Source organism: Geotrypetes seraphini, chromosome 2 (assembly GCF_902459505.1).
Source record: "Geotrypetes seraphini chromosome 2, aGeoSer1.1, whole genome shotgun sequence".
In the NCBI taxonomy this organism is placed as follows: domain Eukaryota; kingdom Metazoa; phylum Chordata; class Amphibia; order Gymnophiona; family Dermophiidae; genus Geotrypetes; species Geotrypetes seraphini.
Window position 1 is genome coordinate 9,021,308 of NC_047085.1, and position 20,910 is coordinate 9,042,217.

The 20,910-nt window shown below is 43.3% G+C and overlaps 1 protein-coding gene across 3 annotated transcripts in view; it reads left to right on the forward strand.

The window, feature by feature from the left end:
• LOC117355295 (alanine aminotransferase 2-like) overlaps positions 1-20,910 on the forward strand; it is an 88,866-nt gene that overhangs the window by 27,379 nt on the left and 40,577 nt on the right. For all 3 annotated transcript variants that reach the window (XM_033933607.1, XM_033933608.1, XM_033933609.1), the window contains exons 3-6: positions 3,538-3,646; positions 6,406-6,539; positions 11,300-11,540; positions 16,140-16,219. In XM_033933607.1, the coding sequence (XP_033789498.1) occupies positions 3,538-3,646; positions 6,406-6,539; positions 11,300-11,540; positions 16,140-16,219 (564 nt within the window). The remainder of the gene's footprint in view (positions 1-3,537; positions 3,647-6,405; positions 6,540-11,299; positions 11,541-16,139; positions 16,220-20,910) is intronic.

Consider the following 20,910-nt stretch of genomic DNA (forward strand, 5'->3'; position numbering starts at 1 on the left):
AGACAAAACAGTCCTCAACAACATATCCCAGGATACATTTACCCTCCCTGGTGTTTAACACTTTATCTTGGCACCAGGAGCCAAGTGGAGTCAGGATAAAAAGGGGCCCCGTTCAGTGACATGAGTTGTTACCAAAGGACTGGGCTACGAGGACCAGCAGCATAAAGGTTTTTGTTTTGTTTTGTTTTTAGTTCAAGAAGTTTTATTGATTTTATGAAGTACAATATGAAAAAAAGCCAACAATATGAGTGTTCCAAAAGTGGAACATAGAATAACTATGAACACTAACATATATAAAGCGCATCAACAATGAGGCAGCATCATTCATGTACCAGCAAATGACACGAAAGGTAATGAATAGAAACATAGAAAGATGACGGCAGAAAAGGGCCACAGCCCATCAACTCTGCCCACTCCATTGACCCACCCCATTAAGTCTGAGTGCTAATGACCTAGTTCCTTAACTCGACCCTCGTAGGGATCCCACGTGGATGTCCCATTTATTCTTAAAGTCGAGCACGCTGCTGGCCTTGATCAATAATGCATTGAAAGAAAGGAGGAAGGTATTAAAGTATGGTGCATACAATTGATGTAGCAGTATAAGGTAATCACCTACACAGAAATGAGATAGAGTAAAATGTGAGTTACATATCAATAATATATCGGAAACATCTTAAGATAGTGATATAGGATATAAAAAGATGTCTAATATAGAGATAATAGTAACAAATAATAAAGGTTTGAGGAACAGCTCAAAGGAAGTGGATCCATGAACAGGGCTGAAGGTGGTTATGGGGCCTTAGTGGGGCTGGAAGTGGCTGCATGAGGCGAAGCTAACATGCGCTAAGCCTAAAAGCCTTTGGTTCAGAGAAGCCTCTGACCCTCCTTTTGGTTCTGGCACATTGGGTGGGGCTGGAGGCAATTGAAACAAGGTACTTTGTGCTAAAAGAGAGGTAATTTAATCGGGCTGGGTGGAGCTTGTGGCCCTCCCTGTACGTATGCTGCAAAGTGAGATCGCATGAGGAACGGTGCCCGTGCTATGCTGGCTGGCATCAGAGCCAATGGCAACACAGGAGATGGGGCAGGCGTTGATGCCGGCAGAGTCGAGCGTTGGAAACTATAGTTGGTGCCAAAGGAGAGACGGCAGCATCACACCTTCAGGTGTAGTGCGTATCTTGGGTGTCTCTGCTCTGGAGGCATCTTGGATGGAAGCAAGGGCTGAGCCGGCGAATCTCCTTTTTCTGCGATTATGGAGGCTGTGCGACTTGGCACTGAGGTGGCTGTTACTGCAAGGACCCCGGGGGCCTGTGGCAGTGTGCCGGCATAATGGGTACTGAAGCAGCCATGTGGGCAGTAAGCCAAGCTGGAGATGTCCAGGTCCATTTGGCGGAAGTGAAGGGGGGTCCATGCCCCCATCGCTACAGCCAGCTCGGCTGTCTAGAGGTGCTGATTACAGAACGTTGGGCAAGGTAGAGCATGGTTTCCCACCCTGAGGGTTTCTTCTTGGCTCTTTTCCTGCAAATGGAAATAAAGGTGGGATCTCCAGGAACATCAAGAAAGGAAAATTTAGCCGATACATCTATATATATAAAATCGGAAGTATGTATGTGTGTATGTATGTGTGTATGTGTGTATGTGCCGCGATCATGCAAAAACGGCTTGACCGATTTGAACGAAACTTGGTATGCAGATCCCTCACTACCTGGGGTGATATGTTCTGGGGGTCTCGCGGCCCACCTGCACACGTGGGCGGAGCTACAAACAGAAAATCAGATTTCACCCATTCATGTCAATGGAAAAAATGTAAAAAGCTGCCATTCTCACTGTAATTCAAAAACGGCTTGACCGATTTGAACGAAACTTGCTATGCAGATCCCTCACTACCTGGGGTGATATGTTCTGGGGGTCTCGCGGCCCACCTGCACACGTGGGCGGAGCTACAAACAGAACATCAGATTTCACCCATTCATGTCAATGGAAAAAATGTAAACAGCTGCCATTCTCACAGTAAATCTAAAACGGCTTGACCGATTTGAACGAAACTTGGTATGCAGATCCCTCACTAACTGGGGTGATATGTTCTGGGGGTCTCTTCACCCAAGAATTTATATGTTCTTGCTCCTGGAGGTGAAACTAAAAATGTTGTTTATAATCAAGTTTTGTGTTAGTTGTATTGTATTCATTTTGTCAAATATTTCACATTATAATTTGAATATTGTACTTTTTATAAAGCTGTAAAAAAATAATTTCATTCACCACTATAAAGTATCTTTATTTGAATCCATTTACAGTGTTATTGCTATAATTAAATACCCGTGCAACGCCGGGGCATCAGCTAGTTAAAAATAAAATAAGAAATGGAGAGCTGAGAAACCTAATGAGTAAAGGAAGGACCTCAGAGTATGAAAGTGAGAGAACCTTCAACCCCAGTGTGACTCGTTGGTATCTCTGGTGGAACGACTTCATTAGGTTTCTAAGAAGACGGGGCAGGAGGGTAATCTGCTCCCAGCAGTAATTGTAATTCTAAATGAAGGCAGGGGGAGGGGATAGTAACCTGTACTTAGTGAAAGTTACAACCCTAATCATCTTACTAACTAGGCAGACCGTGTGGACTTTTCCTCCAGGAAATTGTCCAAACCTTTCTCAAAACCAACTACGTTAACCACTCTTGCCACTCCTTGGCATCGCGTTCCAGAGCTTAACTATTCTCTGAATGAAAAATATTTCCTCCCATTGGTTTTAAAAGTACAGTAAAACCTTGGATTGCAAGTAACTTGGTGTGCAGGTGTTTTGCAAGACAAGCAAAACATTTTATTAAATTTTAACTTGATATACAAGCAATGTCTTGCAATACAAGTACATACAGTCTTTCTGACACTGCGGGAGTGTAGTGACTGTTCTAAACGAGCGAGGTCTTACAATACAAGTACGTATAGTATTTTGTATTAAAGTTTTTGGGTTGTGGAACGAATCGTCTGAGTTTCCATTATTTCCTATGGGGAAATTCCCTTTGATATACGAGTGCTTTGGATTTACAAGCATGCTTCTGGAACGAATTATGCTCACAAACCAAGGTTTTACTGTATTTCCCTGTCACTTCATCGAGTGTCCCCTAGTCTTTGTAATTTTTGACGGAGTGAAAAATTGATCCAGAAGCAGCCTTCTGCCACTCAGCTGTTTGGGGCAGGAAAACCTTTTTTTGGGGGGGTTGAATATTTCAGTCTTTATCTGTTGTCATCTATCTGTGTGAACTCAAACTTGGGAGGCGATAAGAATGGCAATAACTGTTCTCAGGCTTCGTTTTGCATATTCACATGTTTGTGGGACACTAGCGAATCCGTTTATTATAATGAGATGTTGCTTAATGGAAGTATATGAGAAGTTCATCTGGCCAAAACTATGTGAAAACATGTTATCTTAAGGGGAAGGGCCTTTGTATGTGGGGGTGGAGGGAGGCTTGGGGGATGAGGCCTTGGTGCAACGTTGATGCCGTCTGAATACTCCCGTGTTTTCATGAGCTATTTTGTACATTTCCAGGTTGCTGCCATCTGTGCTTACCCAGAGCTTCTGAAGAGCGCCAGCATGCCTGAGGACGTCAAGCAGAGAGCTCAGGGCATCCTGCAGGGAGTCGACGGCTTCAGCATCGGTGACTTCTCGAATCCTTCATCTTCCCTGCGCCCCCCCCCCGTTTCATCTCCTTCTTAATGAACTTGCTTCTCAGGCTTTCACAGATGCTAAAGATTAAACCTCATTGTAGACACCATCACAAGTCCTACCTTGTTCCAGCAGTAGACTCGTAGGAGTCCCTAATGATATCTGGAGGAGGGCACCAAAATTACCAGTCGCTACAACAGTCAGGCCTTAAAGGACGAGATTCCATATGTGCCACCTACAAATTTGGTACTATAAAATAGTCTACATACAGCACCTGATTTTGAGCTCTAGTTATAGCAGTGGTTCCCAACCCTAGAATTAGAACTACTGCTCAGACGGCCTGGCCTATGACCTGGCCTGCCTAGGGAAAACCTGGATGCATGGCCATGCCCCACTCCGCCTCCAACCCCACCCCCAAAAAGCATGTCTCTTTTTTCTCTTGATCTTCAGGTCACATTTGGAGGGCTTCCAGCATGCGCTGATGCATGTGACCTCATCTGTGCATGCTTGTTGGAAGCCCTCCAGAGGCGGCGGGAACTCAGGGCTTTCCAAAACCTGTACAAGCTGCCGGGTTTTGAAAAGTCCATCTAGGAACCCGGACAGTCCTCTAAAAAGAGGACATCTGATAACCCTAATATGTGATTGTGCACATGCATGATGGTTTCCTAGTCATGTATGTACAGATTGACCGTGTAAATGTTAAAGCTTCTTCTCCCTTACAGTCTGACAAAGCAGCACTTTCCCTCTGCCTCCTTTTGCAATCTTATGAGCCTCTGTTTGGAGGCTGGGTGTGAAAAGACGCAGTGACCTCTATTTCAGAGTGACAGGAGCTGTGTGAGGCATGTGTGTGTGTGTCGGTTCATAGACATAATCGCGGAAGACAAAGGCGTGCGCCGACAACTGAGTGCAAGACGGAGGCGCACGCCGAAGAAAATTACTGTTTTTAGGGGCTTCAATGGGGGTTTTTGTTGGGGAGCCCCCCCACTTTACTTGATACAGATCGCGGCGGCGTTGTGGGGGGTTTGGGGGGTTGTAACCCCCCACATTTTACTGGAAACTTAACTTTTTCCCTAAAAACAGGGAAAAAGTGAAGTTTTCAGTAAAATGTGGGGGGTTACAACCCCCCAAGCCCCCCACAACGCCCCTACAACGCGGCACGATCTGTATTAAGTAAAGTGGGGGGGTTCCCCCCACGCCCCCCCCCTTCGGAGCCCCTAAAAACAGTAATTTTCTTCGGCGCGCGCCTCCACGCTGCGCTCAATTGTCTGCGCGCGCCTTTGTCCCGGCGCACTTTTGACCTGACACCATGTGTGTCTTTGTATAGACGAGTTTCTCATTTTCATGCCACTGAATGAAAGAAATGGATCGTGTTTGTCCGACGTGATCTCCCTCTGGTAAACCAATCAAACTACAAAGGAAACTTCATGCTCCAATCATTTAGTAAACAGAAAAGGAGGAGAAAGCCTCAGAACGCTCGAAACCCCAACCCAAATGCGCAGTTTAATCACTCCTTAAAAACAGTTCAGGTTATACAAGGATTCCAATAACAAACCCAGAACTTATTTGAAAAATATGTCAGACAGGTTCCTGCCCGGTTAACCCTTTCAGGACCAAGGGACCTATTTGTCCCATAACTCTAAAATCCTATAAATTTTGATTGGGATAGTCTACAGTTCTAAATTTGATATGTACGGATTCCATATGATACTGCCTTTATGTAAACAAACTGGTTCCGACATTCATTCATTAGCGTCGTTGCCAGATTGACGAGAAGATTCACTTGCCACACTGTCCATAAGCCAGAAGTGTGATTTTTTTTAAAAAAATAATGATATTTCACAAAAAAAATCAATATTTTGGCATCTGCAAGCCCTTTTTACCATAAAAATGTCGTCAAAACCACAAAAATTGGCCTACGATCCTTATGGTCCTGAAAGGGTTAAGGCAAAAACCAGAAGACCCAAATTTCCACAGGAAAAGAAAAGCAGGACAAAAACAAACGAGACTGTGAAAAATCAACGTTCTCGGACCTTCAGTTGTAGTTTATTCAAATGAAAATAGATAAGAACAATAAAACCACAATATAAACACTGTCCACATTTATCATGAATGGACCCTTCCTCAGGGATCCTAGGATGTAAATTTCAACAAGTATGTATTAATGTGAGTGTGAGAATACGATAGCTAGATGGTGTCAAGCGGGAGGTGAACGAAAAAATAAGTGTTTATATCGTGGTTTTGTTCTTATCCATTTTCATTTAAATAAACTACAACCTAAGGTCCGAGGACGTTGATTTTCCACAGTCTCGTTTGTTTGGTCCTTCCTGGTTAAATCACGATGCAAAGGTCAGAAGTGGATTTCGGCAGTACAGTAACCAGACAGAGCTGCGAGGATCTGGCGCTATTCGGTCTGGGCTTCAGAATCAGGAATTTTGCAGGCACCGGCTCTTTCCAGCGCTGGTGCTTGCCCAGTTGTCTGAGCTCGGGTGATCACATGCCAGTCTTAACTTTGCCCAGCTACCTCTGTGAGTATGGGACTGGATTTTGGCCACACTCAGATGGATTCCAGGTGCTCAGCATCGGGGTATAATGCAGTTGGTGGTGGTCGGTGTTTACTGGCTTAAGATTTATCTACCGCCCTATTGCACGGTAACCCACGGTGCGTTGCATCTGCCAGCCCTGGGGCTTGTGAATCTCCGAGCAGCAGAAATCAGACGAGGAGAAAACTGAACGCTCCCTTTTCCTTTTAAGGTGGCTATAATCTCCGCTACATAGACTACTCCGTGCCAGAAAAGATTGCCAAATTCATCGAGAGAAGAGACGGCGGGATCCCCTCTAACCCTAGGAACATCATCGGGTGTCATGGAGTCAACCTGTGTATTATGGTGAGTATAAGCACAGTGGAAGATACACCAAGTATCTAATTATTGGCCGCCTTTTCATGAAGCGTTTCGCCCAAAGTGGTCGGCGGTTTGCAGTCATTCGCGGTATTTCAGACCGCGAACCGTCGACCAGGAGAGGGCAGCTGGAGAGGCAGGAGAGAGCAGCCGGAGCGCTGGCAAGTGAAGGAAATCACCCGCTGTATGCTCCGACCGCCTCTGCGTGTCAAAGCAGCTCCTGCCTCTCCTGCTGCCCTCGCCAGCCTCCCCCATGAAAAACCGTATTCGCGGTTTTTCAAGATTCGCGGGGGTTCCAGGAACAGAACCCCCGCGAATATCGGGGGAATACTGTACTATAATTATTGTTTCTGCATTGTCATAGAGTGATACGGGTAAGGGTAAATTAGACGCACATCTCCCTTGAGAAGCATACAGTGATATGGGGGACTCAAACTAGGCCAGGGTAGACCTGGCGGGGCCTCCGCGTGTGCGGATCACTGGACTTGATGGACCCAGGGTCTGATCCGGAGATGGCAATTCGTATGTCGTACACTTGTCTGTCTTTGTATTATTAGGGCACCAACTTGTGGAGTCTTTGTTGACGGTGAGACTTTTTGGCCTGGATTCTGTAAAAGGCGCCTACATCGGCTGTTTAAAAAAACAGCAGCATCCGTGTGTCAGTCACACAAAGGCGCCGTGAACAGAACTGCAGCTGCTGATAAACTTAGGCACTGGTAATACAGGCCAGGGTTTGAAAGCGCCTAAGGTCACCTCCACCCCTAACCACACCTCCTTTGACCTTAGATGCGATTACAGCGCCTCCCAAAGCCTAATTTTGTGAATGACTTTTTATTTGGTTATTACCGCGCCAATTGAAACCAATTTAAAGCAATTAATTAAGCAGCGGTAGGCTGCCTTCCAACGCTTAACTTACAGTGCCATTTATAGACTGCAGGCCTTTAAGTTTAAATCTTTTTTTATTAAGTTCAGCAACAGATATAGGGGTTGTCAGATTTTCCAATGGGAAAATCCGGACCCCCCCCCTAGGCACACCCACTTCTGCCCATCCCCGCACTGTAATTCCCTAATCCTACCCCCAGTCCTGCCCTAGTCCCTCTCCTCTCCCCCCCCCACGCTGCCTGTGATTTGAGGAGGCTTTTCAAAACCCAGACAAAGTGCCGGGTTTTGAAAAGCCATCAAGATCCCCAGACATGTCGTCCAGGGAAATCCGGACGTCTGGATATCAAATATGAAATCAAATTACACCACCTAGGAACACTTGACTAATTATAGCCATTGTGGCACAAACAGGAAGCAAATATTTGCAGAATAGTCCTGAAATTACTTTGGGCTCCTTTGACAAAGCTACGGCAGACGTTTCTAAAGCGGGGTGGCGAGCTAAATGCTCCGACGCTCCTCCTCTGCTACTACTAATCATTTCTATAGCGCTGCCGGACACATACAGCTTTGTATATGACATTAGCCATGTAAGAGACAATCCCTGACCAATAGAGCTTACAATCCTCAACCCCATAGCCCCGGTGGTCTTTTGGAGGTGGCTGGGAAGAGTCCATAGAGTTCAGGGAGGGAAGGGGATAACAAGATGATTATGGATTTGTTATTGGAGGGGGCTCAGATCAGGAGAAGGAGGGACTACCAAGGATGTATATTGGGGAAGGGAGGGGAATCCAGACAGGGGAAGAAAGGGGAGGGGGCTGCTAGACTACCATAGAAATGTTGGGTGGGGGGGTTAAGTGTCAGGGAGGTCTGGGGGGAGGGAGGAGCATTGCCAGACTAATCAGAGATTTATCTTTTTATGTCAGAGAAGGAGGGCTGTCAGAGATTTTTTTTGTGTGTTGGGGAGGGAGGCAGGTTGGGCGGGGGGGGGGGAGACTACTAGAAAGTTGTTGGGGTTTTTTAATTTAAATTTTTCAAGACTACCAGAGATTTATTTGTTTATGTTGGGGAAGGGTAGGGGTGGGGGGTCATGAGGGAGGGAGGAGAGTCACCAGACTATCAGGAATTCATTTTTTTATGCCAGGGCATTATTTCATCTCAACTAATCCTTCAATTCCTCCCCAATCCTGGTGGTAAATTTCTCATGTAAAATTCTCCGCATTGCTTTGGGGGTCTACTTTTTATTTGCGTCATCAAACAAATAAGTATGTCTTCTTTGAACCATGTCAATTAACTTCCTTCTTGTCACTCACCCGACTGGGTAAAGAAAAATCTTAAGCTCGTTAGAAGAACTATGTATTATATTTTGCTTCAGTCTCAAGCTCTTGTTTCTTTTAGGAATTTTTTTTACTTCTCGCCGATAGTAAATCTTGGGTCAAAGTGGACTTGAGTAAAATTGAACCTTAATGTTAATTGCTTTATATTTGTTGGCTTGTAGCCATTTGTTTTTTCTCTTTTTGAGTATGATCTAAGTTCAATTTCTTTCTGTACAAGTTTTCTATGCTTGATAAATAATTTCAAATTTATAAATAAATAAATAAAAAATAAAATTCTCCGCATTGTGGTAGAACCACTAATAGTTTCACTTTCATTCATTTTAAGATCTTGTGCCATGATGTTTAATGCACTCGACCTCTCTCTGCATCTTGCACCTCTCTTGCAACATCATATTTTTGGGAGCATACAAAAAGTCCCTCCACAAACTAAGATTAATCCAAAACACTGCCGTCCGTCTCATCTTCGGACTCAAGAAATGGGAACACATCTCTCCATATCTCCAAACACTCCACTGGTTACCAGTTGAATCCAGAATACTTTTCAAGTTTGCCTGCATCAGCTTTAAAGCGATCTTTGGGATGCTACCAACTTACCTAGCTTCCCAATTCCTCACCTACTGCCCAAAAAAGACCTCCCGCAGAACAAACCTCTTTACTTACCCATCCCTGAAATCATGTCACTACAAGAAGTACCCAAACAGAATGCTTTCTTTCCAGGCAGCCCAACTGAACACATGGCTAGCAAAACCAATACTCGAAGCCACATCATACGCTGACTTCAGAAAATCTCTGAAGACCCGTCTCTTCAACTCCACCCAATCTCCCCCCCCCCACCAGTTATAATCCTCCCCGAAAGTCCTCCCTCCCCTTTCCCTTCCCCCAATGCTTATGCTGTACCTCTCTCACGCACATTGTAGATATCGAACTGTAAACAGCATTGATCTCTTGTAACTGTTCATATTGTATCATATTGTATTGTATTGTATCGGGTCCTGTACCTTATTGTAAACATACGATAACTGTTCCCTTGTTTCTATCTTGTACCTTACTGGCTCTCTTTGTAGTATCCTGTATCATATCGTAAACATCCTGTAACTGTTCTCTTGTTAACATCTTGTACCACTGTAAACACCCCAGTACCTACTCATTTTGTATTATCCTGTATCCTACTGTTAACACTGCACTCTCTCCAGACACGACTTTCACTGTAAACCACTTAGAACTTAGGGTATAGCGGTATATAAGAAATAAAATTATTATTATTATTATAACTGTACCCTTCTGCTCCAGGTAGTTTTGCCCATCGGCCCCACTGTGGCTTTCCATCGTATCATCAGCACTTTCAGAGCCCCGTTCTGTATACAGTGTAGAGATGGGAACTGACCACTTCTAATGGTGCTTTAGAAAAGGCTCAGCTGCCACAGAAATAGCTGTAGGAGTTCTATGTATTTACTAAAATGTGCAGCGGGAACAGCCAACGTATGGACTTATCCGTTGAAAAAATGGACGACGTGAACCTGGCAGATCCTTGTGGAATTGTCGACACCTGAACACTTAGACGTGGCGATATAACTGCCCATTGTACAAACCGCACATGGAATTGCACCAGCAACATAGCAAGGACACAGTTTTTACTTTGGATCCATTTTGAAGGACAAAATAAATGGCATGAGCTTAAGCAGAATGTGTCCCTCAATCCCTCGTGTAGCACCCTGGCCATGATGAACACTTTAAAAAACCTACATGTGCCTTTCAGCTGTTGGAAAACCCAACAAGAGAGTTGACCCTGATTCCTCCACTAAAGGAAAACCAACCGAAGCAAAGAGACTTGTGGAAAGTTGATGTCCATGATTAAGGTTTTATTAAAACAAATTAATAATCCACATAAAAATGTCTAGGGCCTTATACACTGGAAACATATGGACCCAACATGGTCCGTGTTTCGATATTATTGTCTTCTTCAGGGGTCCCTGTAGGTCCTTTGAGCAGGCTTGTGGATTAAGTACTAAAAGCAAATGAAAGACCTCTGCACTGATGAGATATACTCGAAAGCAGGAATGAATGAAGAAGACAAGTGTCGAAACACGGACCATGTTGGGTCCATATGTTTCCTGTGTATCAGGCCCTAGACATTTTTATGTGGATTATTAATTTGTTTTAATAAAGCCTTCATCGTGGACATCAACTTTCCACAAGTCTTTTTGTTTTGGTAAAACCCAACATGGGCATTTTTCCCTTTACATGAGTATTTTAGTCCCGCCCCAATCCTCACCCAAACCCTTGTGGGATCTCCATTTGTAAAAGCCTTTTAAAAAAAAAAAAAAAAAAAAAAGTCTAATTTACATATATGTGATACAGAGTGTGTAAATGCCACTATTTACTTGTGGAAATGTTTCTACAACTAAGGCCTCAGTGCTTTGAGGACTCACAGAACCTCTGAACATCTCTTTTGTGTCTTTTGATTGACCCTATATAAGGTGTCCCCATGTTAATCCTAATGCACATTTTCTCTTCTTCAACTGTCTTGTGTAGAATGTCATGGATTTGGTGACCACAAAGGAACCTCTGAAAACTGGAGTGCTGGTCCCAGTTCCCCATTGTCCAGTGTACACAAATGCTCTCGTGCTGGCTGATGCCATCAAGGTACCCTACCAGCTTGATGAAGGGAATGACTGGGCCCTGAATCTACAAGAGTTACGGCAAGCCCTGCAGGAGGGCAGAAAGCACTGCAACCCTAAGATTCTCTGCATCATCAACCCCAGCAATCCAACGGGTAAATCAGCTTTAGCCAACCTCGCTTTCATCTCCTCCTGATACAAGGTTTCTATACATCTTCTTAAAGTCTTTCACACTCTCTGGATCTCCAGGATTCTTGTCTGGTCTCTCCACAGAAGCATAGAAACATGATGGCAGGTAAAGGTGAAAACGGCCCATCCAATTTGTCCATCCGCAGCATCCACTATCTCCTCCTCTCCGTATTGACTAAGGCTCTTTATACCTGCATTGTAAGGTCATAGATGGCATAGGATGATGTTAAAAGATGATAGGCTTGTGAGTAATGTAAGGAGATCTTTTTTACAGAAAGAGTGGTAAATGCATTGAATAGGCTCCCAGTAGAGGTGGTGGAGACAAAGACTGTTTGAATTCAAGAAAGTGTGGGACAGGCATGTGGGATCTCTTAAGGAGAGGAGGAGATGGTGGATGGCAGACTTGATGGGCCATTTGGCCTTTATTTGCCATCATGTTTCTATAACCATAAAGCTCTATGACCTCACAATGCAAGTGTAAAGAGTCTTAGCCAATAGGAAGAGAAGATTCAAATGTTAAGAGCCTTAGCCAATAGGGAGAGGAGGAGATAGTGGATGCTCTGGATGGGCCATTTGGCCTTTATCTGCCATCATGTTTCTATGTTTCTATAACCATAAAGCTCTCTGACCTCACAATGCAGGTGTAAGGAGCCTTAGCCAATAGGAAGAGGAGATGCAAATGTTAAGAGTCTTAGCCAATAGGAAGAGGGGGAGATAATGGTTACTGCGGATGGGCAGACTTGATGGGCGTTTGGCCTTTATTTGCCATCATGTTTCTATGTTTCTATAACCATAAAGCTCTATGACCTCACAATGCAGGTGTAAAGAGCCTTAGCCAATAGGAAGAGGAGCTACAAATGTTAAGTGCCTTAGCCAATAGGGAGAGGAGAAGATAGAAGCTGCTGCACATGGGCAGACTGGATGGGCCATTTGGCATTTATCTGCCATCATGGTTCTATGTTTCTAGGTCAAGTGCAGCAAATAAATCAGAATTCCATTGGTCCACAAGCTTATGCAAAGGTAGAGGAGACATAAGGGTGTCAACCAGTATATAATATATGCAAAAAATCTGTTTATGAGCAGGCCCAGGAGAACATATGAATTACTACATTGGAGTAGGCTGGAAAAACCCAAAATATTTATGGCCTCCCCAACCAACAAGACACCTGAATCGTCTATCAACCTAAATGGAAGAAACCTCCAAACTAACCCTACCATAAAAATCCTAAGAGTCACCCTAGGTCAGCAACTGACACTCAATGCCCACACCAACATTCTAATTAAAAAATGTTTCCACTTACTATTGCTCTAGTCCAGGGATCTCAAAGTCCCTCCTTGAGGGCCACAATCCAGTCGGGTTTTCAGGATTTCTCCAATGAATATGCATTGAAAGCAGTGCATGCACATAGATCTCATGCAGATTCAGTGGGGGAAATCCTGAAAACCCGACTGGATTGCGGCCCTCAAGGAGGGACTTTGAGACCCCTGGTTTATATCAAGGGTAGGGAACTCCGGTCCGCGAGAGCCGTATTCCAGTCGGGTTTTCAGGATTTCCCCAATGAATATGCATGAGATCTATTTGCATGCACTGCTTTCAATGCAGATTCAGTGGGGGAAATCCTGAAAACCCGACTGGATTGCGGCCCTCAAGGAGGGACTTTGAGACCCCTGGTTTATATCAAGGGTAGGGAACTCCGGTCCGCGAGAGCCGTATTCCAGTCGGGTTTTCAGGATTTCCCCAATGAATATGCATGAGATCTATTTGCATGCACTGCTTTCAATGCAGATTCAGTGGGGGAAATCCTGAAAACCCGACTGGATTGCGGCCCTCAAGGAGGGACTTTGAGACCCCAGCTCTAGTCTCTGTTCCTAAGCTCGCTGGACTACTGCAACATAATCTACCTAGGAGCTCACAAAAAAAACCATTAAAAAACTGAGACTTATCCAGAACACAGCTTGAAAAAATCTGACCACATCACCCCATACTGCAAGAAACTTCACTGGCTACCCATCGAAGCCAGAATAATCTTCAAATTCGGTTGCCTCTGCTTCAAGACTCTCTTCGGCACCGCACCCACTTACCTCCAATGACACCTCACCCTACAGGACAAACTCCGCTTGTCTCGCAGAACAGTTCTGTTCACATTTCTCTCTCCCGAAGGATGCAAATTCAAAAGATTGCTCAACAGGACACTCTCCTTTCAAGCAGGGATCTGGAACAACACTTTAAGTGACCTAATCCTGAACTCACTAACTTACTATTCATTCAGAAAATCATTAAAAACCCATCTATTCGACAAATTTACCTGACCCTTCAATTCAGTTCTAAACCTACCTCGTTGCACATGTCCCCCCCCCCCCAATTTTGCCCTGTCTCATACCTGTCCATCTACCCATCTCCAAATCTAACTGATGTTACCTCGCTGTCCTTACAGCACCTCTTGTTGTACACCGTCTTGAACTGATAAGGTATGATGGGATATAAATAAAGCTATTATTATTATTATTATTATAAACACCAACCCCAAATTCTCAAACAGTGTAAGGTTCCAAGTTTTCTTAAAATTTGATAAAACGCCTATCATAAGTTGGTGGCATAATCCATCCATTTATCCACTGCAGCACGGGAGCAACAAAAGAATGAAGTACAGAGCCGAACATAGGGTTACCAGACATCTGGGAAAACCCAGATATGTCCTCTTTTTAGAGGACTGTCCAGGGTCCCAGACCGACTTCCCAAAACCCAGCAGTTTTTCTGGGTTTTGGAAAGCCCTGATGAGCTCCGGCCGCGTCTGGATGATATCATGCTCGAGCCCTCCAGACGCGACCGGAGCTCGTTGGGGAAGAAGAGAGGGCTTTGTGGGGACGCGGCTGGGGGTGGAACTGGGCGGGGCTGGATGCAGAACAAGGCGGGGGTGGGGTGGGACAGGGCGGGGCCATGTGCCCAGGTTTTTTGCTCTTAAAATATGGTAACCTAGCCAAACATATATTCAAACTGGACTATCAACACAACTGTTGAACAATTCTAGCAACTGTTTATATTTCATATGACTAGTCTTAAGTTCTGATGGCTCCTTTTTCCACATATATCCACAATATGCATGTTCCTCTTTTTGTCAAATGTATTTCTATAATAGTAGGTTACAGTATTGGGTGTTGGTTTAATAATATTCAGTAACCCTTTAAGAACATAATATAAGAATTGTCATACTGGGACAGACCGAAGGTCCACCAAGTCCAGTCTCCTGTTTCCAACAGTGGCCAACCCAGGTCCCAAGTATCAGAGAGAAACCCAGAGTAGCAACATTCCAGAGCTGAGATTGTGATGTCATAAAGCCTCATTCCACCAATGCCTAAGAGCCAACCTCAGCAGTGATGTCACAATGGCTGGATTGTCCTATACTTGCCTCACATAAGAACATAAGAGTTGCCACATAGTCCATCAAGTCCAGTCTCCTGTTTCCAACAGTGGCCAACCCAGGTCCCAAGTATCAGAGAGAAACCCAAAGAGTAACAACATTCCGGAGCGGAGATTGTGATGTCATAAAGCCTCATTCCACCAATGCCTAAAAGCCAACCTCAGCAGTGATGTCACAATGGCTCAATTGCCCTAGACTTGACTCACATAAGAACATAAGAATTGCCACACTTGGACAATTGAACAATGGACCAGTGCTCTCGTAGGATCCGTGCTATCTCCCCCACCCCTCCACCAAAAGTGAGCACACAAGTTGGACTCCATTCATCTGCTTCTGTGGACCAGTTCTCGAATAATAGGTCTCTGTTGATAGCTCTTGTTGCACTTATGGTTCCCTCTGGGGAAGTTCCATCAAGTCCAGAATCCTGTTTCCAACAGTGGGAAACCCAGATCCCAAGTATCAGAGAGAAACCCAGAGTAGCAATATTCCAGAGCTGAGATTGTGATGTCATAATGCCTCATTACACCAATGCCTAAGAGCCAACCTCAGCAGTGATGTCACAATGGCTGGACTGTCTCATACTTGGCTCACATAAGAACATAAAAGTTGCCATACTGGGACAGACCATAGGTCCATCAAGCCCAGTATCCTGTTTCCAACAGTGGCCAACCCAGGTTCCAAGTACCTAACTAGATCCCAAGTAGTAAAACTGATTTTATGCTGCTTATCCTAAGAATAAGCAGTGGATTTCCCCAAACCATCTCAATAATGGCCTATGGACTTCTGTTTTAGGAAATTATCCAAGCCTTTTTTAAAGCCTGTTATGCTAACTGATTTCACCATCTAGCAACAAATTCAAGAGTTTAATTACATGCTGAATGAAGAAAAATTATCTCCGTTTTGTTTTAAATCTACTACTTAGTAGCTTTATTGAATGCTCCCTAGTCTTTGTATTTTTGGAAAGAGTGAATAAGTGTTTCACATCTACCCTTTCCACTCCACTCAGTATTTTACAGACCTCTGTCATATCACCCATAAGCCAACTCTTCTCCAAGCATTTGACTAACATTTAATAAGTAACAGTGTCTAAAAGCATGGCTGTACGTAAATCGTTGTAGTCATTCACTATCCTGTTTCATTTCATAGGTCAGGTCCAAAGTAGGAAATGCATTGAAGATGTGATCAGGTTTGCTGCTGAAGAAGGTCTCCTTCTATTTGCTGATGAGGTAGGTCAAGGCTGCTTTTGGCTGGGTGGGTCACGCTTTATTCCCTTCTTCCACCTTCCCTATCTTCCTGCATGTCAAGTCTGTCCTCTTTCCCTCATAATTTTTAGATTATAATTTGGTTTTTTTTTAACTTTTATTATATTTAACTATTGTAAACCGTCTTGATACATGTGATGGACGATATAAAGAGAAATGATTAAACTTGGAAAACAAAAGACAGGGAAAATCCAATTCCTGCCTATTTCACGTCCAATCCACCTTCCTCTATTATCTCATGGTTTACAGTCTTGATAAATAAATTTTTTTTCACACTAGGTATTTTTCACTCAAATCTAGGTAATATTATTTTAACACTGCTCTTACGAAAGGCTGGTCTAGATTCTTCTTCACCTTCAAGGGTTCATCCTGCTACTAGAATTCATTTAACCTTTTCCTATCATAATAAATTTTACGTTACGCTGGTTCCAATCATAATTATTTTAGCAAAGTTTTGTATTATTCACCGTTATCATTTACGGCTATTGTAAACATAATTGAAATAAGTCATAAGTCTGTAAATTCAAATATTTTGTGTTCCTGGCTCTTTATTAGTCCATACAGACTGTTTATCCATGATGGCAACGACATTTTTGGAATGTCCCGTCATCCGGACACACGATAAGAAAAGGAATGGAGACAGTTGTTAAACAAGTTACTAGGTCTGTACATTGATTAAAATTTTTAATCGCATGATTAATCAAATCTCCTCCTGTATAGTGCAACATATACCTAGCAGATATAAATTCCCAAAACGGAGACATTTCAATTCAGTTGTCCCCTAGAAAGGCGGAATATCAAATCCCATTACCCTCCTTCCTAAACTAAACAGTAGAATCATCTTACCTGTATTGTCCAGTGATTTTATCTTTCTAATCATCTCATTCCCATCTGTTCGATACTTAGGGCTCCTTTTACAAAGCCACGATAGCAGATTTATCACACACACTGGATTAGCGCGCGCTACCTGGAAATCTACCGCCTGCTCAAAAGGAAGCGGGAGCGGCTAGCGCGTTAAGGCCCTAGTGCAGCTTTGTAAAATCTCCTGCTTCCCCTCATACCTCCTCTCCCCCCTCTTATCTCTCCCCTCCCCTCCCTCTCCATCCTCTTCCCTCTCTCTTCTCTATAAAGTCGCCTTGAGCCTGTATAGGTATGAGCGATGCACAAATAGAAGATCAGATTAGATCTCTGGTTCTGCTTCCCTGTGCTTTCTCTAGTTATTCTTTCTTTTTTTTTTCCGCTTTACTTTCTGTCCTCTATCCTCTATTTCATGATCAACATGTCTTCGTCCTTTTCAAATCTGTCCAGTTTCCATCTCATCTCTTCCCTTCCCTGCCACTCATGAGCACCATTATCTCCCTCCCTTTCCTTTCCGTGGGTGCCCTCTCTTCCCCTCTCCCTCCTCTCACTATTTCCCATTTTTTCCATCCCTAGTTCCAGAATCTAGCCCTCTCATATATTTTTATTTATTTATTTATTCAGTTTTCTATACCGTTCTCCCCAGGGAGACCAGAACGGTTTACATGAATTTATTCAGGTACTCAAGCATTTTTCCTTGTCTGTCCCAGCAGGGTCACAATCTATCTAATGTACCTGGGGCAATGGGGGGATTAAGTGACTTGCCCAGGGTCACAAGGAGCAGCGTGGGTTTGAACCCAAAACCTCAGGGTACTGAAGCTGGAGCTTTAACCACCCTATCTCCCCCATCTGCACCTGTTTCTCCCAGCAAATTTTCCTGTGATTCTACCCTCGCCGTGGTTGGGTCTCTCTACTTTCTCACCTCCCTCCCTCCCTCTCTCCATATTTGGGTCTCCCTACCTCCATGGTTGGACCTTCCTGCCTCCATACTTCAGCCTCCCTCTCTCTCTCTGTGTCTCTCTCCTTCCTCCCTCCATGGTTAGGTCTTTTTCTCTCTTTCTCTCACTCCATAGTTGGGTCTGTCTCCCTCCTTTGGTGGTTGGATATGTCTCTCTACTTCTTGCTTTCCTCCCCCTCTCCCCCCCCCCCGGGTCAGGTCTCTGTTTCTCTCTCCTTCCTCCCTCCCTCCCTCCTCCTCCACCACCCCACCCCCACCCAGGGTCAGGTTGGTTGGTCTCCTTCCCTCCCTCTTACCTTTTATAGCCTGTTGAGGATGCTAGCGATTTAAGCAGAGCACTGCCGGCAAACTCACCTGTTCCACAGCCTCTCATGGTCTCTTCAGCTCCTTCTTACACTGGGACAGCTGATGTAACTTCCTGACCAAGTTACTAAACCGTCTATTGCCTCAGGTACAATCCCCACCCCCTTCTCCCTCCCTTTAGATTGTGAGCCCACTAGGTCAGAGAAAGTACCTGCACATAAGGTGAACAGCAGAAAGCCTGTGAGGGAGTCAGTGGGATCATTAGATTAAAAAGAGCAGCCAGGAAAGACAAGGCAGTAGTGGAGAGGCTAAATGAATTATTTGCTTTGGTCTATACTGAGGAAAATATAAGAGAGCTACCTGTGCCACATAATTGACGATATAAAGGAACTGAAGCGAATCTTGGTGAACCATGAGGATGGCGACATTTTCTTTTTTTTATTCTTTATTCATTTTTATAACTTACATGAAAAAGTAACACCATTTTGACTTAAATACATCACTTGAAACTCTACAATTCTTTAAATTACATAGAATTATCCCTTTCCCTTCAATACCTCATAACGCATATACCATATAATAAAGTCCCCCCTCCCCCACCCCATTCTTTCATTTGTACATATCAGGGAAAATGATACCTATTCACTACAATAATTTGTTAATGGCCCCCACACATCTTGAAAGTTATTCAAATTTCCTTTCTGAATAGCTAATGTTCTTTCCATTTTATAAATTTGACACACTGAATTCCACCAAAAACTGTAGTTTAATCTATTCCAATTTTTTCAATTACAAGTTATTTGTTGTATGGCGACTCCTGTTAAAATAAGTAAGAGTTTATTATTTTTGGAAGATATTTGGCTCTTAGCCCTCATAGACATACCAAATAATACTGTATCATACGATGATGCCACATGATTTTCTAATAAACTATTAATTTGGCCCCAAATTGATTTCCAAAAATCCATAATAAACGGACAATAGAACAATAAATGGTCTAAAGTCCCTGATTCAAGATGACAATGCCAACATCTATCAGACTTAGAGCAATCTAATTTTTGTAAACGAACAGGGGTCCAGAATGCTCTATGTAACAGGAAAAACCATGTTTGTCTCATAGATGCAGACATTGTGCATCTCATCCTCCAAGACCAAATTCGTGGCCATTGAGATGCAGTAATTTGATGCTTAATCTCAATGCTCCAAAAGTCTCTAAGACCAGTCTTTGGTTTTTTATTCATAAATCCAGATATTAATTTGTACCACTGCGCAGCCTGGTGTCCCAGGAAGTCCACCTGAAAGCATAAGAACTCTAAACTATATTGATTATTAAGGTTTTTCCATTCAGGGAACCCCGCCTGAATGGCCTGCTTCAGTTGCAACCGTTTATAACTCTGTGATTTATCAAGACCAAATTTGTGTTTTAACTGTGAAAAATCAAATAGTTTACCATTAGATATAACATCTTCTAATACTCGTATTCCTGCAATCATCCAATGCTTCCAGATGACCTTAAATCCGCCAATTTGAATCTTGGAGTTCAGCCATATAGTTTGATTTGTGAATTGGAATAGGTGATAAATTACTCACATATCTTATTGTTTTCCATGTCTATAAATAATCTATTTTCTTTATATAATCTAGGCATTTTGATACTAAGTACATGGCATAATCGCAGAGGAAACATGAGGTGCCATTCCAGCCATATCCAATCTGGTATATTATCAACAGGCTCTGGGAGGATCCAATACATACCCTGGCGAATAATATAGGATTGATGGTACCTATAAAAGTTGGGAAAATTTACCTCACCCTCTGTAATCGGTTTTTGAAGAGATATTAAAGCAATTCTAGCCTTTTTGCCCAGCCAAATAAATTTTGTAAGACTAAAATTTAACTTTTTATAAAAGGACTCCTGAAAAAAACTGGTAACATACCCACCCATTTGATAACAAACCACAGGCAAAATCATCATTTTAATAGTTTGGACTCTCCCCCACCAAGAAAGATGTAAAGGATTCCATTGCTCACACATTTCTGTTACCTTCTGTAACTTTCATTGTTTCTTTCGTGTTTTTTATCCAAATGCCTAAATATTTTATTCCGTCCTCTTTCCATAGAAAGGGGAATGTTTCAAATAAACCTTTTGTACAATGGACATTAAATGGAAGAACTTCCGATTTACTCCAATTTATCTTGTACCCTGAAAATTTTCCAAATTTTTCTATCAATTCTAGTAAGCTTGGAATGGTTGTTTCTAGATTTCTCAAATGAAGCAATATATCATCTGCATAAGCAGAAACTTTATATTCCCGATCTGAATAAGGAATACCCTGTATCTCCTTCACTTGCTGAATAGATAATAACAAGGGTTCTAATACAATATCAAAAAGTAAAGGAGACAAAGGACAACCTTGTCTAACCCCCCTCTGCAGACTAAAACTTTCTGGAAAAAAGGGCGGCAACATTTTCATGTGCGGGTCCAGCAGAGTGGCTACATACGTCAGCGAGGGAATCCCACTTCATTGAAACGTTT